The sequence below is a fragment of the Gadus chalcogrammus genome, chromosome 6 (genome assembly GCF_026213295.1).
Source record: "Gadus chalcogrammus isolate NIFS_2021 chromosome 6, NIFS_Gcha_1.0, whole genome shotgun sequence".
Classification (NCBI taxonomy): Eukaryota; Metazoa; Chordata; class Actinopteri; order Gadiformes; family Gadidae; genus Gadus; species Gadus chalcogrammus.
Window position 1 is genome coordinate 25,632,736 of NC_079417.1, and position 24,361 is coordinate 25,657,096.

A 24,361-nucleotide genomic window follows, 5' to 3' on the forward strand; every position below is an offset into this window, starting at 1 on the left:
AGTTGTTGTTAGCCCAATCAGAAAGTGTGCTGTGGAGTGATCGTGTTATTTGGTGTGTACATTGTAACATGCGTGTGTTCACCCTGGTTTCAACCTGGTCCTATGCAAGGCCTGAGCCTTGAGTGTAGAAATGTGCCTATTATACTGAAAAAATATTATTTTCCAAAGCTTACCAAACCTGATTGTACCTTTAAGTCAGAGATAGGAAGACACATTGGAGGCCATTTTAAGTTTGAAGCAGTGATGGAAGATTGAATAATTGAAGGGAGGCAGATGTGTCGTAATATAAGGAAGGCCACAACTTAGGCAAACATTGCTGTATCCATATATAGTTATCCATGCATTAAATCACCCTTATGTTACATTTCTCTGCACGTTTTTGTTTTTGTTCAAATGATTGTAAGTTAGTAAATGTCTAAAGAATAAAAGCAACCCATCCATGACTCGATCGACCCATGAATATGCTTTCCAATTCAATTTGGTCTGTGGCATCTAACGGCTGGGAAATACAAAGACGTCAAAACTAATATCTATAAAATTGGAAAACTATGTTTCATGTTTAGCGCACAAATCCTCAGGTTGAGTGGATAGTAGGCAGGCATTTTACATGTTTGTAGGCGCACTGAACAACCCTGATGTGGAGGTCCTTGGACATAAGACCGGGAACACATGCACATTAAAGGGGTCATATTTGTTTATTTTCTGGTTAATTAGGGGTCCGAGGAGCGAAGCTGCTTGGTCCCCTATTGTTTCTGTAACGTTTTTTTTTTTCTCAAATTCTGTAAAAGTCTTACTGCAGCCCATACCATAAGTCGAAAACTCTTGACATTTTCAGGTACGGTTACCAATAACCTCCACTACCCATAAACCCAAATTCGTGTTACTGCACCCAAAGGTGGCGCTATTGTAAAAAATGATGAATTAGGCTTGTTTCTCCTCACCAGATTGACCTGGACTCATAATTCTTTCAGAACATTATTCTCTAGAATCAGATGTATTTATAAAACCCTGCTAAGTTAAACATGCTAAAAAAATTCACAGGCTACAAAAATAATCAAAAAATTCACCAAAATCGCCACATAAAATCTTTAGACCAAGCCCAACAAAAATCATCGAACAGAATTTGTTTTATTTAGTTCCATTTGAGAAATATTGGCCAATAAATTTGGAGCAGTTAGCCCATTTTTCTTATGTGATCAATTTGTTATTGCGTAAAAAAGCATACGACTATTAGTAGATGGTAGGGCTGTCACTTTTTATTCGAAGTTCGAATATTCGTTCGAAGGTGGGGTGAAAAGTTCGAATTCGAAGTGTAATTCTCCATTCGAACTGTAAAAATGCGCTATAAAGAAGAGAGCGGCGAGTGGCTTTTCCTCAATAAAGCGGCCCTCCTGGATCCCCGCTTCTCCCGGTTAGTCCACCTTTCCCCTGCACAGAAACATCTCGTGACTGAAAGCCTCTCACACGAGCTCATTGAAACGGAGACCGACACTGATCGCACACGACAGGGAGAAGAGTCCGCTGCTGCGCTGGGCGCGATGGGCAGCCTGTTTGGGGACTTATACAGCACGGCTGACGGAAGCAGCTGCAGCGGTAACGGAGAGCTGCGAGACTACTTGTCATTTTCTTTCCGTAAGGAATAAAAAGAGCAGCATGCCGTGTTGGAGGTCGGCCTCACAGATTGTTCGTTTAGGCTGTGTGTGCCATGGACGACATGCGCTCCGCATATCGCGCTCCGAGCAGTTATTGTTAATGCGTAAAAGACAGCCGCACTTGTGTGTCGGAGATTCCTCTTGTTGTGTTTACAAATGTGTTATCAAAGATGTGTTTTTATCCTGCTGTTATGAATTCAGTAGGTATACGTGATTTCCACAAGAAATAAAAAGAAACACGACAACAGTTGTTGTCGTGGTTTTTTTTTTGTTTTTTTTTAATAGTTCTATGGGGGGGTCGAATGTATTCGAATGTATTCGAATTAATTATGGACATTCGAAATTCGTTTGAATTTCATTTTTGGAAAAAGTGACAGCCCTAGTAGGTGGATACCAATACCCCCCACTACCCATAAACCCAAATTGTGGTACTGCACCCAAAGTTGGCGCTATTTAAAATAATTATGAACTAGACTTATTTCTCCTTACTAGATTGACCTGGACTCAAAATTCTTTCATCATATTAATTAAATTACCCTTATGTTACATTTCTCTGCACTCTGTTTCTCTGTTACATTTTCTAGGCCCAAAATATTTAACTGATATGCTTCCACTACATAAGCCTTCTAGACCACTAAGATCCTCTGAGACCAATCTGTTAATCATCCCCAGAGTAAACACGCAACATGGGAAAGCAGGATTTAGTTACTATGCAAAAAATACTGGAATAAACTCCCAGAGGATTTAAGACTTGCCCCAACTCTGAGCACCTTTAAAACAAGACTGAAGACTTTTATGTTTGCTTTAGCTTTCTGCTAAATCTTAAATACATTGCACTTTCTAAAAAGCTTTTTTAACTTTGCCTTTATTTTCTATTTTAATACTAAAATGCCTTTTTAACTTTCTATTTTACCCATTTCTTTGCATATGTTTTCCTTTACTTATCTATTATTTTATTTTATTGTATGACAATGTTTATATGTGAAGCACTTTGAGTCTTTTGAGTTCGAATCCTGATTAGAGCTTTATGAACAAGGCGACACTCAATTAAGAAACACAACATTGAACAGCACCTGAAATTCATCAGGCAATCAACATTCCGGCTCATTAGTTTCCAAGAATCTTAAAGGGGAACTTCTTCGTTCTTCTTCATTAACCATTTTTGCTTCATAATTAACTCTATCATATTTATATTTCTTCCGTTAGTGTTCTTGTCTACAAATGTTTAATTTCCCCAGAATTTCAAAGATTTTTCAGGTATATGCTTTGAAGAAAGCCCTTAATTCACTTGAGAAATGTGTGCTTTGAGTTTTCTGGATGTTGTGTGGTTATCAATAGACATTTTGACCATATGAATGAGGCTGCAGTTCAGGTTTATAAGTGGAACATCTTTCCTTAAATATGACAATTATATGTTATGTTTATATATCTTCCATTAGTTTGTTCTTGACTTTTTAATTCGGACCCCGTTAATCACCGCTTGCGGTTATATTTACTATATTGGTCTTCCTTGCTCTTTCCGCAAGGAATTGTGGGATGGCATTATCTCCTTTCTTTTCATAAAGGATGGTCTGTTGTAACCTACGCTAAAGGAGACAAGTAAGAAAGCAATCACCTTTCCTTAGCATTAAGAAAATTCTAACAGGTTTTATCATGGCTGCCGCTCAAAAAAGACCAAAAAACCCATTTTGCAATGTAATGTAAACATAACCGGGACACTGTTACAGGTGGAATTCCCCTTCATATGTAGGGGGATTGGAATGGCTAGTTAGGCACTTCAGAAATCAAATAGCACATTTTGTATTTGCGCCAGATGGTTTATTACATAGTACCATCTGGGATGTTAGGAGTCCAGTCAGAGCTGCAATGATTGATACACTTTAATACAGTTCATCAATACCATAACCAGGAATCATATTGAGCGTAAAATGATATATAGGGACTCTTCAATCTTTAAAATACTACTACTACAAAATGCAGAAAAAAAATGACGATAGAATAAAGGTTGTAATTCAAACACAGTTTGTCTGTCAGGGAATCTAGCTGGAAAAAGATGGCCTGCACAAAGGAGGCGTTACAAGACCTGAAGGTCCCCCTGGCCAGCAAGGTCAGGTCAGAGAGCAGGGGGATTGTGGACAGAGTTAGGGGTCCGAGAGGAAGGGGGTGGTGGACAGAGTTAGGGGTCCGAGAGGAAGGGGGTTGTGGACAGAGTTAGGGGTCCGAGAGGAAGGGGGTTGTGGAAAGAGTTAGGGGTCCGAGAGGAAGGGGGTTGTGGAAAGAGTTAGGGGTCCGAGAGGAAGGGGGTTGTGGACAGAGTTAGGGGGCTCGGCTGAGGCATAGATCTGTGGCTTCGGACATCTGAAGCTCCCGAGCGAAAGAGGTATAGTTGAAATGTGTTTAAACTGAGAAAATATGTAATTTACACTCTTTGTTTAAAACTACACAGGCAGACACTTCCTGTTATATTTCCTTCAAAAGTTAAATACATGCCTGCTAAAGAGAAACTCCAGGCAAAACGAATAAACTGATTTATCTCTTTTGATGAATCCCTTTTATTAATTTGATAAATATCTCTACAGTGCGGTGCAGATACAATTTGTGTGGCAGGGGCTCAAGCTAAAAAGGGGCATTCCCCTGACCACAACACACATACACACACACACACACACACACACACACACACACACACACACACACACACACACACACACACACACACACACACACACACACACACACACACACACACACACACACACACACACACACTGACGCTATTCTGAGAGGCAGATGACTAAACAATTTCATTCCATCATATCTGATCATGACTTTAATGGGAAATAGAATTTTCAAGATTTTTCAATATGTTTTATTATTCATTATAAATTTTAACCTTACAATAGGATAAGGAAAGGTAAATTAAGTTACATGAATTGAGAATATATTGGGCATAGATGAGATTAGATAGGTTAGATAGTGCACTAGATTAATATTTCTGCGATGAAAATATTTTGTTCAGCATCAAAATGCTGGGGTGTATTCTGCGATCAATTTTCATATTGTAATTCTCCCCAGAGGCCTTCATTGGACAGCGATATATAGACCAAGAGTATATGAATAATAGGAAAGGGGAAAATAAAACCTGCAGCAAGCTCATGTTTCAGATGAAATTGTTTTCCTTAAACAATTAAAATATCATATTTCACCATTTACAATATCACAAATATCATAGAAACATGAAGCGCTGGAAAACTGAAAATAAATATGCGTTTAAAAAATGTACAGCACAAACTTGATAAGTTTGGTAGTAATATTTAGTGATAATACCTATTTCTTTTATGGTATCCTGTACATTAAAGATCCCATGGCATTAAAATTACACTTTCTGAGGTTTTCTAACATTAATATGAGTTCCCCTAGCCTGCCTTTGCACCCCCAGTAGCTAGAAATTTCGTTGGTCGTAAAACCAGCACCAGGCATTCTGCTCCGCCTTTGGGAAAACAAAGCTCAGACACGCCGTTTTGGAATTTTCCCCCATAACACGTCGGTTCTTTGACGTCTCTGGTATTTCCACAATGAGACTGTAGTTCGAGTTACTCAGTCATCGTTGATCCCCACTGCCTGCCGCCCGCTGCCGCAAGGCACCAGCACCACAAAGCACCACCGCCCGGCAGCCAGCAGCACGCGGTTCAGTCTACTTCAGATTGATGTGGAAGTGGAAGAACCAGAGACGTCGGAGAACCCGACGCAGTCGTTTGTGATTCATAACATCGTCTGGAGACGCACAGAGCTTTTGGCCTTGATAATATTTATTATATGATATAGATATCTACGAATAATATGATATTACTTAGATATAGAGCTCAAGGACTGCCGCCGGAGCACCCGGAGTGTTCTAGAATATTTACAGAACACGACCAAAGGCTGTGTGCGCCTCGCCATTGCGATACATCCATTGTAAACAGAGCGCATGGTACCGTGGCCGCAAGTTGCTCAGGGCCACACTCCCACCACTCCCACCCTCCTCCCCCGCCTCTCTCCACATCATTTGCATTAAAGCTACTGACACCGAAACGGCGCGTTTGGGGAAAGCTCAATGTGCGACTAGCTGTAAGTGGCTGTAATTCTGCACCACGGCTGAATTTTGGGAAAGTCTTCAAAAGGGGCCCACTAATATCTATATTAAAGTAGCATGCCATGGGACCTTTAAAATTGTTGTGTTTTGTATAATATTTATATAGTAATATACTAATAAGGATGTTTCTCTAAAATGTAATGGTTACATGTATCTCTGTGGCTCGGTTGATGCTAACACTAAAGTTCCGTGAAATGAAAATGATGGGGAGAATTTACAGCATTATAATTTTGCTTGACAGATTTAGTCAGCCAAAAATTGTCTTGGTCTTCCATGTCCATTTGGGGAAAGTGATGGATCTCCGGATGAGACAACTTCAGGGGTGAGGATGACAGTCGCTCAGGCTCAGAGGGGGACCTGGGGGAATACACAGAAAACTGAAACACCCCACTCTGCAACTTTTAAAAACTAAGGCTGCAAACGTGAGCAACCATGGTCACTAGTGTACAGACAGATATTTGACCAACTGAATCACTGCAGTCTACATGGTATCCTCCGATGGAAGGGTTTCCGAACCATCCCATTTAGGGGTAGTTCGGAAGCCGCCATTATCGAGACAACATTAAGAATAGCTTTATTATATGTTCAGTTTTCTTTCCAAACAAGACAACTCCAACTCATCCAGAATGCTGCTGCTATAGTTTTTACAAAGACTGAGAAATCTGATCACAGTAAGATCACTGCACTGGCCTCCTCGTTGCCAGGGAACTAAGGTCAAAATATCCCTAATAGTTTCGGAAGCACTAAACTGTGAAGGACCAAAGTACATCTCTGATTTGCTTGTGTGTTATGAGCCAACTGGACCATTCAGTTCATCTAGGACTGGCCTGCTCACTGTTCCCATGGTTTCAACAAAGCATGTTGAATGAGCTTCTATGCACCATAGATCTGGAACAAACTAACTGATTATCTGAGGTCTACGGTTACCTCAACACTTTATTCTTTTATATCAAGGCTCAACACTTTCTGGCTACAGCTTTAAATAAAATGTGTCCATCTGTGCTGCAATTATTCTTAATATATATTTTAATTATTGTCATTTTTTGGGGATTTCTTCCTTTATAAAGCACTTTACACCTTGTTTACACCTTGTGTAAAAGAAATCAACCTACCATGCCTATTCAGCTATATTGATATCTCTATATATAGATATATAGATATCTATATATATAGATCTGTTGACTGGTCAAACAGGGGCAGCCCTCTAGTGTCATAGTGATGCCCTCAGTGCACACCGACTCCCTCCCTGTGACGGACTCTGTTCACCCCCTCTAGTGTCATAGTGAGGCCCTCAGTGCACACCGACTCCCTGTAACAGACTCTGTTCACCCCTCACCCCTCTAGTGTCATATTGAGGCCCTCAGTGCACTCGGACTCCCTGTAACAGACTCTGTTCACCCCCTCTAGTGTCATAGTGAGGCCCTCAGTGCACACAGACTCCCTGTAACAGACTCTGTTCACCCCTCTGTCAGGGAGGAGCAGGATGTCTTTCTCAGGGCCGTCATGCACTACTCTTACATCACTGAAAGGCAGCGTTGCCGGTCGTACCTCGAACCATCCCACACCGGGAACTAATCTAGAGTCCTTCCCTCAGAGTATCTCCTGCCATGCGGAAGGATACCAGGTGGACTGGAGTGACATAACGGAAAAGCAAAACAAAACATTTAATCACTCACTGGTCAATTTTTGCAAGAGCTGTCCTACAGCAGTTGGCCTACCATATAGGCTGTTGTGGGTTTAACTCCAGCTTAGGGGTCTTCAGAGGCACAGAGTAAATGTCTTTGGGATTCTGAGCCATCTCCTGTGGCAGATAGGAAAAGTAATAAGCAGTTTTGTTTAGCAGTAATAAATCAGTTACCTGGCATACCTGATGACAACTCCTTTAAGATGTAATATCTGTTTGCTCGAGAAACATGCCGAATGCTTGAAATTGTTAATCAATACAACAATCACAACTAATTGATCATGTAGACAGTAAATAGCCTACTTCCACCCTAAGTTAACAGTTAACAGTTTCTATACACAATAGCTGTAGTGATATTACCATTATGATCGACAAGTGGTGGTTGATCATCAATTTCCTTCTGCCAAACTAGAAGGTGTAGCCATTTTAATAATTGTCTAAATTTGTATCAATCCTTTTGACAGTTTTCCCTGACCACTAAACGCCTAACACCCTCTATATTCTCTAAACTGTAAATCTACTGCTCCCTCCCTCACAAACTGTTTTGGCACCACAGTGGTTGAACCAGCTCCCTGCCGATATCAGGACCGCAGAGTCGCTCACCATGCAGCTTTCGCAAAAGACTTAAGACTCACCTGTTCAGAATTCACCTAGACTCGGCATAGCCACCCCCTCCCAACCCCTTACTTATTGTATGTTGTACATCCTGGCACTTAATGTACACACTTATTGTATGTCGTACTTAGTTAAAGTACTTAGTTGTGTAGCATCTTATCCTAGCTATCTTTGTTGAATACGGGGAATGGGTTAAATGGGTTAACCCAGCGATTGTTAATGCTTTGCACTTGGTTCTATGCACATCCTTACTGGACATACAGCGATATATTGTTTCACCTTCTTCTGACAAATGTACTTATTGTAAGTCGTTTTGGATAAATCGTCTGCTAATGGCCGTAAATGTAAATGTAACTGACTCTGGCTTTACGGGCCTCCTGTAGCTCGTGTATCCTCTGGGTGCGGGCGAGGAGATCCATCCTCTCAAAAGCCTGGATCTTCCCCAGGAAGGTCTGCGTCACGGGCTCCTCCATGAGGCACCGCGTCTCGTCATTCTTCCCCTCCTCCTGCTGCTGAAGGTCCGTGTCGGTGCCTGTGTTCTCAATAGTGATGGAGGGGTGTCTTGGGACATCCTGCTGAATGGAAGAGCGTCTGGCCACGGCCGAGGGTGCTACGCCCACGACTGACTTTCCTAGTGAGTTGAACGGAGAAGACTTCAGGTAGGAGAAGGGAGCCAGGGGGGCAGAGGAGTGAAAGTCAGGGGTGCTGCTTCCGTTGCTGGAGATATACTTGTACGGGGAACTGTCGGAAGGATGGATATTTTGAAGTATGCAATGATGAGGGTGGCTAGGAAGTAATGCAAGTTCAGCCTCTTCTCCTAGAGCCAACTTCACCTGAAAACGGATAGAAAGGGAGTTAGTCTTATTTGAATACTCAGTCTTTATTATTTGATCTATTTATTAGGGATAATTGCCACTTCAAAATAATAGCTTTCTTTATCAATGTCACAAATATTAACCTAACCTCCTTGAAATTTTTTTATTGTCAAATGTATACAAATGTTGAATATTTATTTACATTTGTAACAAATAATCTAAAGCACCCTAGAGAGGCATGATCAGTTGAAACATGGCTGTGTGGGACTGAAAATTATTGCATGTGTAAGCAAAATGTGTATATATCTCTGTGATTTCTGTATCTATTTACCTGTGTGGTATTTGGTTGTGCGACAGGTGTGTGGCTGGGAATTTCCAGAATGGCTAGTTTACTTGGAGAACTTTCGAAGTCTGGACTGCAACCGTAGAAGACCTGCGCAAAAGTATTTACTTACATCGATTCATATTTCAGCTCCTTCAGAATAGTTGCAGGTCTCCTGAATATATATATACACAATCGTGGCAGAAACTATGCATACAACAACTGCTGTTTAACACCATAAGAGGAAAAGTCAGAAAAGCTCAGTACAGATCTGAGAAGGGTCATGATAGAAGTCAGAAAATTGTTATACCCAAAGTGATCACGTTACAGCAATCAACTGTGCTTTTGGCAAAAAATTTGCATTCATTTACTACTTTATAGATTTCTTTTAATAATCTTACAGTGAACCCAATGTATGACATGAGCTGTCATACTCATTTGAGTAGCATACAAATTCCCATATTTGCGTTGCAATTATAAATTATAAATCAACATGAATCATTACAATTCTATTTGTAATAATTATAGTCAGCTGCCATTTCACCTTATCCTAAAGAAAGTCTCAAGTACATCCAACATGGCATTGAATGTGTTTTAAAACACATTCGCTTCTATCCTTTCCACGTTTCCATCATAAATCTATGGTCAGACAGATCGTGTGCCAGAATGCTCCAGGGCGCTTTCATTACAGCGGACTAGTCTGACCTAGTGCGTTTTGTTTTGTGTTTACTATTCAACACTGCAATGGCATCTTCTTTGTTTTATCCAGAACTTAACCCGTATAAATGAGGACAAAATTCCCCCCACAAATCACTTTTTGGACGGAGCCTCTGGTGTAGACTGGTTATCTTTTAAAAGGCCTTTCAGCTAATTGTGATGAAAAAATAAATGTCTATGTCATTTTATCAATGGATGCACATGACAAAAAAAAAAGCTAGGGTAACCTGCTCTGTATGCAATTTTTCTGTTTTTTATATGTTGCTGACTGACCTCCTTGGCTAGCACGTGGCTAATGGGTGAGATGTAGGTGAGTGGTGGCTGGTGGCTCAACAGATCTGCATCAGGCTGGCTGGGGACACAGGACCCCCGGTCAGCGCTGATGTCGGCCACTTGCTGGCCATCAACACTCAGGTAGTCTGCGGTCATGCCGGACAGGTAGGACACAAGCTCTGCATCGGGGCAGTCCAGTTCAGTCTCTATCCGCTCCAACTAAAAGAAGACACATGATGGATCTTGGGTTGACATAATGGACGCACAGACAGATAGACAGAGTTGATTCAGCAGAAGCACAGAGGAGAGCAGAAAAGAAGATTAAGCTAAAATATATAGCACGACTCACAAATATAATCTATATCAGGACGTCGTTAGCGGGGTCATAAAGATACCAATAAAAGGAAAGTGATTACATAAAGTAGATTGGAACAAAAAATTGTTTAAGGTGTGCAAACCTGCAAACGTGTTATCGTCAAGATATCTTTTTTGTAGTTATTAGATTTGTTTTGTGTTAATATAATATTTATCCACATGTTGATATTTATATATTTTAGATGTATTTTGGGTTGGTAGCAGGATACATTAAATAGTCAAAAATATTTCGGCAATGTTAGTGGCTGGCCCGGGTTGTGAGATTGTCCAATAATAATTATGTGTTTAAGAATAATGACTGCCAGCAAATTAAGTCCTGAAGAACTTCAAGTCAAATAGCATTGCAGCATGCCGCGGCTGTGGTGAATTATTAAAAAATCACACATTGTCAATAGTAGCTTATGCAGTTTAAAAGTCGATTTTTTTTTTACCTTGGTAAAGTTAGAAAGATATTCAAGATTCAAAAGATAATCATGCTCTGGATTACAGCGATCTGACGCTGCAAACTAAAGATAGTTTGAGTATATCTAGTGCTCTGTGTCTCTGTTTGCCTTCAGGCAAAGCCATCCGGCATCATCAGTTTAAAGTATTCAGTAGTTAAAGGCTATGGCATGAACAATATCACACATTTAAAACAAATAAATTGTTGTAATGTAATATATGTAATATTCGCTATATTTCAGATATTTCTGGATCCTTGAGGATACAAAGTAAAAAACATAATAAATGAATCGATTCATGAGCCAGTCAACTGTGTTTAATGAATCCATATATATTATAATATTAATCAATATGATATGCAATTAAACCCTGAATGTACCTTCCCTTCGGACACCCAGACACCCTGCATCTGCTGCTGTCTGATGGCGTCCTTCAGGGTGCTGTACCAGGCATCATTGGTTGAGTTCAGATGGATGGTTCCTGAATGGAGAGGCCAGACCGTCATAGACATTATGCTTTGCCATTCAAATTCAACACAAGAAACAGGAAACAATAGCTAAAATACACGTGTTTGACTTCCTGAAATATGTGTCCTAATGTCCTTCTACAGATCCTTTGTTTTGCATCTGACTGCATAACCAGTTGACCTCCATGAGCCGTTCAGTCTGTCAGTAGTCACTGACCATAGACCATGTTTGAGGTTGAACTGAAGCTTCATGGTGTAAGCTGTGCTTCAGTAGTTCACACCCATGGCACTTGATGAAGAATCATGCACCATGAGCAGCCATGCCTACTTGTTGCACATTTATCTCCAGAACTTCAAGATGTTCCTGATATGATCACCAGTCTACAGTGTGGAAGAAGTGAAGAGATGCACAGCAAAATGCTCTCCTTCTACTAAGGTACTCCTCCCATTGACTAAAAGCCTGTGCCTGTTAATGAACTGGGTAGTGATCTTTAGGCTTCAAAACTTTTTTATATGAATTATTTTGTTACTGTCTATGGAGCAATCTAGTGTTGATATTGTAGCCCTGTCCCATTTCCATCCCTGCATCGTCAGACTCCATGTTGGGCCCATTTGATATTAGTATCATATCATTAGTCAAGAATTTGTCCAAAGCCCCTGCCCTCAAACATATATGTGTGCCGCACACCATGTGTTTAGGCTCACACATTAAGCAGTCAATCAGTGATGTTCAGTGTGTGTGTGGAGGCTGTAACACCCACCAGTGAATCAGTGATGTCCAGTGTGTGTGGAGGCTGTAACTCCCACCAGTGAAAAAGTGATGTCCAGTGAGTGTGGAGGCTGTAACACCCACGAGTGAATCAGTGATGTCCAGTGAGTGTGTAGAATGTAACAACAGGGAATCAGTGATGTCCAGTGTATGTGTCGGCTGTAACACCAGTGAATCAGTGGTCTTCAGTGTGTTTGTCGGCTGTAACACCCACCAGTGAACAGGTTGGAGCAGGTTTTCCTCAGTTTGAGTGCCTGCAAGTACAGCTTGCGGGCGCTGCGGCTGGAGTGGGGCATCACCCTCTGCCTCATCAGCTTGACGCCCTGCTTGCTGTCGGGGTTGAGGAAGATGACGATGGGGTACCACTGGGTGTAGTTCAGGGTGTTTACCGCCTTCGGGGTCACATCTAACAGTGCGTGCTTGTTCTTAAAGTGGTGATTGAAAGAGAGGCAACATGTTACAGTAGAGGCTATAGGGTTTGCATTCACGGTAATACAAACGTTATAGCACCGATGGGCAATTCCTTAAAATAAACACATTGCAAGCTTCAGCAGTCTGTTTAAGGGTGTAGTGCACCTGTCTGTGTTTAAGGGTGCAGGTCACCTGTCTGTGTTTAAGGGTGTAGTGCACCTGTCTGTGTTTAAGGGTGTAGTGCACCTGTCTGTGTTTAAGGGTGTAGTGCACCTGTCCGTGTTTAAGGGTGTAGGTCACCTGTTCGATGATCTGCCGGATGGTGTTGAGTCGCACCACCCCTGAGGACCTGACGGGACCCGCATCTTTAGGCTCTGTTTCTAGGGTTTTGGACAAAGAAGCAACAGAAATACAACATCTCCTACACATAGAAAAATTACATTGTTCGGTAGCATCTTATCCTAGCTATCTTTGTTGTATACGGGGAATGGGTTAACCTAGCGAATGTTAGTGCTTTGCACTTGCTTCTATGAACAGTAGAACAGTAGCAGGAGTAAAATATGTCTTATTATTATTATTATTACTTATTATTTGAGCTTAATTATTTTTATTTTCTTTCTTTATTCTTGATAATGAAGTTCATGTTGGCAGGCACACAATAAAAGAAACATACTGGCAATAACAAACTGATCAGGCATTTCCTTGGCCAGCCTCTCGGTAGCTGCGTCAGCAACGGGTCCGAATATCACCACAGGACGCCTGAAACCAGCTGAGGAAACGCACAGAACAAGAGTATTCACTGAAACACAATCCAAAAAGCGTTAAGATATCCACGTTTCATTTGTAATGTTATCGCACAGATTTCTACTTCTTCACTTACACTCTGAAAGACTACGGTCTGATACGTTGTCATCATTCACCCACCTTCTCGGAGAACCACCTTCTCATAGGTGGGGTACGGGGTGTTTAGGGTACTCTGTTCCACCTGGCTCCTCCTCAGTAGGTCATTCTTCCTACCGTCCTGCTGGCCCCGTAAGCGCCAGAACTCTGCGCCGTCGGCCCCAGCGATGTCTCTGGGAGGGCTCAGGACGGTTGCCATCTGCTCTGCCCTTCAACGAAGAGAGAACAACATATCACACAAACCATTCAACGTTTCAGGACCGACTAAACAAATCAGTGCAGTTGTAACCGGTGGAAGTTATAATTCATCAGGAATCCTTTCATGCCTTTCATTTATTATTTTTCTTTTATGCACGTCTTGATATATATCCATGTATTTGTTTTGAGAGCTATTTTTTTATTAGGTTAGGTTATGTGACCCCATAGTGACCCGCGAGGTCACTTCATGTTTATTTCGCACTATCCTCTTCAGTCTGTGATTTGCCATGCTGGAGAGAGGAGTGCATGTGGAAACGGGCATCTTGTCGCTGTTCTTAATGTGTTTCACACAGAGATTAAAGACCCCCTCAACTGGCAAGGCATCAGTTGTCTCCCGACTCATTATATGACTAACACAACGCAGAATTAGCAGAGTCAAGATAAGGCCGTCTACATAGTCCCAGAAAGTGCAAAATCGGGGAATTCTTTTTACGGAATCAAATAATATAAGTAGAAAACACGTTTCCTGTAAAATTAAAGGTCAACATTTAATTGGGATTTGGTGGACTTTCTAATCACCCGCTAACAGAATTTGAGGCTTATCACGACTATAGCATAATAATCAAAACCGTGCAATGATCACCTGATTTTGTTGGGAATGACGCCCTTCTCCAGAAGCTGCTTCTCCTTGCCGATACGTATCGCCAGCCAGTTCCCCAGCTTACCGTCGTAGAGCGTGTCGACCACCTTCAGGATCTCCCCGCTGCCAAAGGCCAGGCTCTGAGGGCCCTCCCGCTCGTACTCAAAGTGAGTACGGATGAAGAAGGAATCGCTGCGCCCCGATACCAGCACAATGTTGAAGACTACACCAAAAAGTGAATGCACAAAGATGCAAACATTGATCGCCAAACTGTTTTATAATCACATATATATTATTGTATAGCTGCAAAAGCTAAATATTATGTTCAGGATCAGGCTTATATCTGTGCACAAAGCAAAGGGTTTTCCTGAGAAACTCAAAGCATTGTTGTACAATATATGTATGTACCATCACTAAGAAGGAATGTCTCACCATCATGTCTCCTTTGTGCCAGGATGGTGATGTCCTGCCCTTTGGGGATCTTCAACAAAAACAGAACTGCCTCTTCTCTGAAGATGTTTCGGAAATCAACATTGTTCACCTTGAAAACAACATGGTAACAGTTACTTAGCACAACTAGTCAGTTTTAAACTCAACAATATTAAACTTATCCTTTTTTATGATCTCTTTGTTCACTAATGACCCAATACATTGAATTGTTTTGGGAGTTTAGATGGTGTAAAAGGGCAGGTGTCAATGTGCTGGGATGTTGGGATGTACTTTTTTTTGTATGACAAGTAAAGATCCTGGAGGCTATCCAGACAGTATAGTACATTTAATTGAACATGTCACATTCAACTAAATGTACTTATTTTTACATAATTGTATTTTTTGTAATCTTATTTAGTTTATCTTGTATTGTTGCTGCTATGTGGCAGTCCTGCACAGCCAATCACACCTGACCTACCTCTTTAACAAATCATGCAATCCCTTGAGCGGTTCCCTCCGAAACAGTGATGTGTGCAGGCAGATATATTTAGTGTGTATGCTTGCTTACCTTTACGATCTGGTCCCCGGGACGCAGGCCTTTCTCCTCAGCAGGACTGCCCTCCTGAACACCTGCAATGAAGATGCCCACAGCGTTGCCCCCTGCCAGTCGGAGGCCCAGGCTGTCCCCCTTCTGGAAGCACGCCATCACTGTGTTAGGCCTGTAGGAACAGCGCTCCGTTAGACAGTGAGGACAGAGGCCTGAGGCGCTGTGTTCTTCTGAGACTATATACATGTAAAGAAAACGTTTCACAGAACAATAAGAACAGGGAGAAATGACATCCCCTAATTACCATTTTTCATAAAAAAAGGAATATAAACACACACACACACACATATATATATATATTTATTAGAGCTGTCAAGCGATTCAAATATTTAATCGTGATTAATCGCATTAATGTCATAGTTAACTCACGATTAATCGCAAATTATTTTTCTATGCTAAATATCCCTTGATTTTTTTGTTCCATAATTCTTCTCATTTTAATTCTCTTATCAACATGGTGAAGTGCATCGGCTTGCCTTGTGCAATTTTTTTTTTATTGATAACAACATTGGCATATACTGATCAAAACAGGACGATACAAAAAAAGAGCCTATACTGCAATTAAACGACTGCTTTGAACAAATGTCATTTGAGCATAGCAGTCAGGCTACTGCTTCTTTGTTTTGAGCAAAAAAAATAAAAATAATAATCTTTTTTCATTTTTTTTAAATAAAATAATTGCGTTAATCGCGCGATAATTTTTTTAACGCTGTTAAAATTGGTTTGCGTTAACGCCGTTAATAACGCGTTTAACTGACAGCTCTAATATTTATACAACGGGGGGCCTAAATCCAGCGATCTGATTGGTTCCTAACTGTTGTATAATGAGCGTATACACACATATATATATATATATCAAAATAAATAAACTGAATATTTGTAATAATAAATGTTTGTAATGTTTGCTGTTTGAGGATACCCATGTTGCCTTCTAGCCGATCTCTATGAATTAAATTGATGTAAATTAAAAATTCAAATGATCTGATGGGTTTTGGGCATGACATGCTAGCCCAAAACCCTAGGCATGCCAATAGGTCGGAACATCTAGTTTTTGTACACAGGAATGAAGTATAAAATATATGAAATGTATGCATTATATATATTAATTTTCAGATAGTGCTGGTTATCATTTTTGCATTTGGTCTGACTTATGCTGCATATCTGCTAAAGCAATGCTTCAAGATATCGTCATACAGAGAGGGTCATAGAGAGAGGGTCATAAAGAGAGTGTCATAGAGAGAGGGTCATACAGAGAGCGTCATAGAGAGAGGGTCATACAGAGAGCGTCATAGAGAGAGGGTCATACAGAGAGCGTCATAGAGAGAGGGTCATACAGAGAGCGTCATAGAGAGAGGGTCATACAGAGAGCGTCATAGAGAGAGGGTCATACAGAGAGGGTCATAGAGGGAGCGTCTTAGAGAGAGGGTCATAAAGAGAGGGTCATATAGAGAGGGTCATACAGAGAGCGTCGTAGAGAGAGGGTCATAAAGGGAGCGTCATAGAGGGAGCGTCATAGAGTGTCATAGGGAGAGCATCATAGAGAGAGGGTTATACAGAGAGCGTCATAGAGAGAGCGTCATAGAGAGAGCGTCATAGAGAGAGCGTCATAGAGAGAGCGTCATACAAAGAGGGTCATAGGGAGAGTGTCATACAGAAAGTGTCATACAGAGATTGTCACAAAGAGAGCGTCATACAGAGAGGGTCTTACAGAGAGCGTCATAGAGAGAGAGTCATACAGAGCGTCATACAGAGAGGGTCTTACAGAGAGGGTCATTGAGAGAGCGTCATAGAGAGAGGTTCATACAGAGCGTCAGACAGAGAGGATCATACAGAGAGGGTCGTACAGAGAGCGTCATACAGAGAGCGTCATACAGAGAGCCTCATACAGAGAGGGTCATACAGAGAGGGTCATTCAGAGTATCATACAGAGCATCATACAGAGATACAGTGTTCGAATTATGGGGGAGCTGGGGGGGCTGAGCTCCCCCGACAGAAACCTACGTACCCCTGAAAGAAAATTTTGTAAGAGTGTTTAAATTGTGCTTTTACGAGGAAATTCTCAGGGGTTGAATTTTTTCTTCATTTTAGAGACCCCCCCTAAAGCCAAGTAGTAATTCGGACACTGCAGAGATAGAGAGAATATCTTATAAAGACCATAGCACAATTAGGGGCCTACCCATAAATTTCCTCCTCTTCTGGGCTGGGTCGGAGAAGAATTTGAGGAGTTATTTTGACAGTAGCTGCAAGACAAACATTCTGTGTTGGAGTACCCACAGCCAAATGCAAGTCGACTAACATTTGTCCTTTCAATGATCTCCCACTGTCTCTTATACTGCAACCTTGCATTTGAAAGGCCTTGGTGTGTACAGTGAGGAGGTGGTTGAATACCTCCAGCTTCCTCAGCGGGCCGCACGTCTACTTTGTGCTTTGACGACAGCCGGAGATCCTCAGGTTTTTTAATACGCCGCCCTGTCGCCTTGGTAACCGGGATGAGATTTTCCCTGTCACACAGAAATGAGACAATGTTAAAGACATTACGTTTTGGAGACTCAAACAGCCCCGTTCTTTGGCTGAGAGCCAATAGACCTTCAACCCCCCCCCCCCCCCCCAATATATATATATCACTGTTGGTACAGTAAGGATGAAACAAGTGCCAAGCATTAACAATCGCTAGGTTAACCCATTCCCCGTATACAACAAAGTACTTTTTTTGTGCTGCAATAATGACTTTGGGGTTATTAATCTCAATCAGCCACCTGAACGCCATGCCAGGATAACCTGAGAAAAGACAAAGTGAGGCAAAGTATTTGTATGTTCAATGTTGATTGATAAAAGGAGTTGATGAATTTGCTCTCCTTCAATATTATTATTGCATCATATATACCATCCCCTTCTGGACTTAAGCTTGAGGACTTTAACATCCCTGAAAGACTGGACCTGGTCAGGGTCTCTTTGCTGAAAGGTGGCAAATAATTCAGGTGTCTCTGATATCCTTTGCTTAATCCCCGGGACCTCAGGACTAAGACTATGGACCTATGTCCTACACATACTGCTTATCTTCCTCCTCAGCTGTGGATTATCATTGGGTAAGGGCCCCTGCCTCACTTAGTGGTGGACTAGACTCCACTACTAGACCAAACTACTCATAAGGACAATCATCACAAGCAGGGTCCAACATTAACTTTTACAATGTGTTATTTTTACCTGCCAGAGTTTAATATAACCAGATTTATTCTCCCCTGTATAGTCCAACCGATCTGCGAGAGGCTGGTGAGGTTAAACTTGTTGGACCCTGATCCTACGCTGGTCTCCCGCCCGCCCCCGGTACCTGGAGTTGTATCGGTCATTGGATGAATGAGAAGACTGATCCGAGTGGTGGGACCTCCTGTCGTCTATGGAAGAGTAGTCCTGGTACGACTCCATCTCGGAAACATCTGGCGGTTAAACAGACACATATGGATGAATGACAATTCAGTAAATAGCAAGGTGCTATATCGTCTTGCAACCAAACGGCTGACCTCCCGAACTCTGCACACCTCTGCGTGGACATTGTAGTACAGTGATTTAAATATAGATTTCGTCTTGTTAGAAGTTAGACCATGAAGGCTCAACGGGCATTACATTCATTCTTATGAACTAGATCTGATTTTTAAACAGCGTGCAAGCACTATACTGTTCTAACTGTTCTATATAGGAGGGGAGGTGTTTACTGATGAAGATAGTGATGCGATAATGAAAGACAATATACATACATTTCGAAACACAGACAAGAAAATTCCTACACACTGCAGTTGTCTTGCTCTTCTCCATACATTAACAAATGTAAAAAACCATGTTTTCTTGGGTTCTGAATTGATTGTGAGACCTATCTAGTCACACCCAAACACATGCTGTAGTCTACAAAGTGCCATAACAATATTAACAAAGGATAAACAAACCACAAAACTATGACATAACAGTAACAACAGTAATATAGTACTTCCGATACCACTGTGTAGTTTGTGCTGCGTGGGTAGCGGAGTCCTGCACAGCCACTCAACCTCGTTATCTGAGTTTGAGTCAACCACCAGGGGGATGTGGACCAACTCACCCTCATGGTCTGAGTTTGAGTCAAACAGTAGGGGTATGTGGACCAACTCACCCTCATGATCTGAGTTTGAGTCAACCAGTGGGGGGATGTGGACCAACTCACCCTCATGGTCTGAGTCTGAGTCCACCAGTAGGGGATGTGGACCAACTCACCCTCATGGTCTGAGTCTGAGTCCACCAGTAGGGGGATGTGGACCAACTCACCCTCATGGTCTGAGTCTGAGTCCACCAGTAGGGGGATGTGGACCAACTCACCCTCATGGTCTGAGTTTGAGTCAAACAGTAGGGGGATGTGGACCAACTCACCCTCATGGTCTGAGTTTGAGTCAAACAGTAGGGGGATGTGGACCAACTCACCCTCATGGTCTGAGTTTGAGTCAACCAGTGGGGGGATGTGGACCAACTCACCCTCATGGTCTGAGTCTGAGTCCACCAGTAGGGGGATGTGGACCAACTCACCCTCATGGTCTGAGTCTGAGTCCACCAGTAGGGGGATGTGGACCAACTCACCCTCATGGTCTGAGTCCGAGTCCACCAGTAGGGGGATGTGGACCAACTCACCCTCATGGTCTGAGTCTGAGTCCACCAGTAGGGGGATGCGGACCAGCAGCTGCCGCTGGTCCCGCTGGACAGAGAGCTGCAGCTTCCCCCTGGACTTCTCTATAAGCCGCCCCGCCTCGTTCAGGGACAGGTTCTCTGTGACCGTCCCGTTGATCTGCAGACATAAAACGTACCATACGAGATGCCCTCAAAATATGTAGGAAGGTTTATTTATCTCCTGAGGTTGGTCCCATTTGCCTCCTGAAGCCAGAGCCAATACTGGCACCAACCATCTTCTTTATGTTAGCTTACAAACTGATTGATCTTGATTAGCAAACTGTGTGTCAACATCCATCTACCAAACGTGAGTGTAGTCATCGACTCCACTATTGACAACCTGTGGAGGATGCCATGCCTGATATATACGACACACCCAAATCCCACAAGCTTACACCCACAATACATACTCGAACTCCCGCCCCCTAAGAAAGAAGCATGGTTGGAAGACTGGGGGGGGGGGGGCTGTCAGCTGCCCCCCCCCCTGATTGGCCAGGTGCTGATTGGCCAGGTTTAGGTAGGCTAGGTAAACCACAGGGGAGGTGTTCACATCGATGAGGAAGATCAATGCAATATGCAGCCATGGAGTCAGTACCACGGAGGGTCACACGTAGCCCCCAGGGACTGCGCTTACATCTGTACAAACTTCGATAATTAGGGAGAGGATATACAGATTGAGTCGAGACCCTCAGTAGAAGATAATCTCCAAAAAAAATTCTATCTCAATGTGTAAACCTTGACAGGTCTTCATTTACACCTGGGTACTCAACAAGATTTCCTCTTTCATATGGGGAAATTCTGTGTGTCTAGAAAGTCAGAAAATACTTCACTTTCAGGATCCATACAAAGCTTCCAAAGCAATATATTTTGTATTAATTGAAATCTAAAAGGTTTGACTGATCCAAGTTAGAGATTGTTCGAGCAACAAAATGTCCCCTCTATCATATCGTCACCCTCTTAAAATAATGGCCTAAGTCATATTTTCAAGTTGTTCAGAAAACAGAAAAAACTGAACCATATATAGAGTATATGATATTTATGAATCACTTTAAACAAAAAGGTTATGACAATAGATGACATATATAGGTATTGATATACAAATAATGATGTCAGTCAATTGTGTAACATGAGAGGATAAAATGACTTAGGCCAATTTGTGAACATGCCTTTGCATTTTACCGTAACCCTAACCCTAACCCTAACCCTAACTAAATACCATGAGGAACTGTTATGATCTGTCGGTTTCCTTGTCTTGTTTTGGTGTGTTACCTGTTTTACTTTTGTATCGGTGTTGTTTCTCCCCATGTCAGGTTTCCCTCCTGTGTGATTACTGCTCCCTCCCCTAATGTGTCTCAGCTGTTACTCGTTGCATGCCCTGTGTGTGTTTGGTATTTAAGCCCTTGTCTTTCCATTGTTTCTGGTCGGATCATTTAGTTTGTGGTGAGTTCTGTCCTTTGTGTTATCTGTGTTCCCGGTGTTCCCTGTGTTACCCGCGTCACCCGTGTTCCTTGCCTTTTTGAGTTAATAAATTATCCTTTTACTCAAACTGTCTGCGTTTGGGTCCTACCTGCCTGCCTGCCACCCGTTAACCGTGACAGGAACGGTATGACACAAACATTTGAATATGCTAGTGGAGCACACATAGACTCATGAGACAGAGGGATGTTTGGCTGTGAATGGCACTTTAAATCAGTAAAGCAAACTCAAATGTCACTATTGTAATAGGTTAACTCTTAGCTAAACCAAACAAATGGCCGATAAACTTTCCTCTGTGATAATATGAAATGATTTTTCAACGTGCACGATAAAGCACAACTTAACATCTTAACAGAACGCTGAGGAGGCATGTGCATCTCCTCACTTCTCCCTCCAGCTTATCTGAGCTGGGTTTTTATTGCAAAACAATATCAAATGAACCTTTAATCTCAGTTATTTTGACTGATTCCTATTGATGAGGCAAGTTGTCGAAGAAGGGATGACACTCGATCGGCATGACATGTTTCATGGACTGAAGGTCCTGGAACTTTCTCTCCTTGATTGGCAGAGCACATGGAAACACTCGTATCCATGCCATCAGCTCTTTTGGCACCTGTATCCTCTGTGCCAGTGCTTCCCATGCAGTGTTCTCTGAAAAGGATAACTTGAAATGCACCTTTCCATCGCTGCTAAACTGAAGAGCCCGCAGATCATGCACAGTCGGATCTCCAGCTTTCTTGCCTGGTCTGATGCTCAAGAAGTAAGAATCATTCAGACTCAGGAATTCATCATGCTTGAGCAGCTTGACATGGTAGGGTGATGGTCGGATTCTTGCCGTCTGGAGTATGATTACATAGTCTCTGTGGATGAAGATATCCACGACCATTTTGCGTTCAATGGTACTATGCATGCTGTCACACTCCATTTGTGTGTGCCCCTGCAACAAGGTACTTCTGTGTTACTAGTACCGCGTGTTTCCTGACAAGCTCAGAGTATGCATTTGCCACAGTTGCATTTCTGTTCTGATAACCACAGCCATCACTCCACACTATTATCTCCTTTATTCCTGTATGGTCTTTGATCACACCTTCAAAATGGCGAATGGTATAGCAGTAGCCTTCCTTTGATTCCAAGTTGAAGAGGGTAAAATTATGGATCTGTAGTTTCGTTTTTTAATACATGCTGCTGGCTTGGGTTCTTGGAGACAGCAGCACGGCTTGCAAATCCATTGTCCAAACAGACTTCTCATTGTTTGCAGAATCCTTGTCGCGGGATTTATCTTGCCTTGCCTATAACTGACGTTCTTCCCAGGTGTTCATTGACCAAACTTTCTGAAATATCCACTGCCGCTGCTCTTCTGTAATGGATTGGCAGCCTCGAGTTGGGATTCGTTGACAGAACTTCGAGTTACAGGGAGAACCCATAGCCTTTGCACTTCGTTCTTTGCCACCTTTGAGGTTGTATGGCATTCCTTTGAGACGTTTCTCCTTGGATTCATTTTGCTTCCATGTTCCTGGACGGAGGCGTTTATTTATTTTCCTTTGGACAGTATTGCCAAGGCTGTCTTCATTTTCAGGGGCAGAGGACTCATCAACGGATGGTTTATAGTCTGGATCGGCGATATCATCAGCAGATGAGTCGTCTTCAAGATGTGGACGTGTCTGCTCGACTTCTTCAGCATCATCAATGTGTGAAAAGTATTGTGTTGAAGTGTGAAAGTTGAAAGTATTGTCTGCTCCATCTGAAAAGGAGTCTTGGCATGGTGCATTTTCCCCCATCTCAACGACGGTCTCATTTTCATATTCATTGGATGGGGCCTGATGAGGGTCAGAAGAGTCAAGTTCATCTCCTACCAAAGAGGGAAAACAACACTCAAAAAGACTAATTAACCATGCAACATTCAAATTCTAGCCTTTATTATAATAAACCTTATCAATTCCCAGTATGGAACGAGTCCTGCACCATGGCAATAACGTCACTAGCTTGGTAGACTTTCTTTCTTTTGGAAGTGGCCGCCATTTTGAAACGCTTATAAAATTGCCTAAGTCACTCCGTCTAGTGACTTAGGCTAAATAAAATGGCCTAATTCACACTCTTGACATAGGCCATTACACTAAAGGGGGCGGATCACATGATCTGTTCAACTGAGGATGCTGAGAATTTACCAGAGGTGGCCAGCATCACAAGGAGCTGATTTAGGCAAGAAAATCATTTTGGAAAAAAAGTGATTTAGGCCATTAGAGGGTGACGATATTGCATTATAAAGTCTCTAGGTCATAACACATTCAAATTAAACCGTTCTGGTTTTCACCCAAAAGCAGTTTGGGATTCAGTATGCGGCTTCCACATCCAGCCAGGATGGCTGATTTCAGATTCAATGAGTTTCATTTTCTAGGGGAATTTGGAAGTGGTAATTGAACCACATCCACTCCCTGCTTTTAAAGATCCCATATCAGGATTTTTTAGGGTTAATAATTTCATTTGGGGGTACTACTAGAATAGGGTTAAATGCAGGGAGAAATACCCCTTATTATTCTCGCACTGTTAATTTCTGCAAAATCGAATTTAGCATCTTTCAAAAACATGCGGTTTTGTATCATATTCATGTCGCTTTAAGGCCCGCCTCCAGAGTAGCCCAGTCTGCTGTGATTGGTCAGCACTCCCACTCTGTTTCTGATTGGTTGAACGCTTTGCGTGTGACTGTAAATTCAGATTTTTCTAGTTTAGCAGATGTAAAACATGGTAGATAT

The 24,361-nt window shown here is 42.1% G+C and overlaps 1 protein-coding gene across 1 annotated transcript in view; it reads right to left on the reverse strand.

Annotated features, from left to right (window-relative positions):
- Positions 1–8,415: 8,415 nt before the first annotated feature.
- The window catches only part of LOC130384917 (tight junction protein ZO-2-like), a 32,167-nt gene continuing 16,221 nt past the window's right edge, over positions 8,416–24,361 (reverse strand). The window contains exons 7-20 of the mRNA XM_056593317.1: positions 20,100–20,253; positions 18,778–18,883; positions 17,838–17,950; positions 17,626–17,689; positions 15,411–15,561; positions 14,846–14,954; positions 14,417–14,636; positions 13,600–13,784; positions 13,349–13,444; positions 12,976–13,055; positions 12,479–12,689; positions 11,409–11,509; positions 10,214–10,432; positions 8,416–8,919 (exon numbers count right to left, since the gene is read on the reverse strand). Coding sequence (XP_056449292.1) covers positions 8,416–8,919; positions 10,214–10,432; positions 11,409–11,509; positions 12,479–12,689; positions 12,976–13,055; positions 13,349–13,444; positions 13,600–13,784; positions 14,417–14,636; positions 14,846–14,954; positions 15,411–15,561; positions 17,626–17,689; positions 17,838–17,950; positions 18,778–18,883; positions 20,100–20,253 — 2,313 coding nt within the window. The remainder of the gene's footprint in view (positions 8,920–10,213; positions 10,433–11,408; positions 11,510–12,478; positions 12,690–12,975; positions 13,056–13,348; positions 13,445–13,599; positions 13,785–14,416; positions 14,637–14,845; positions 14,955–15,410; positions 15,562–17,625; positions 17,690–17,837; positions 17,951–18,777; positions 18,884–20,099; positions 20,254–24,361) is intronic.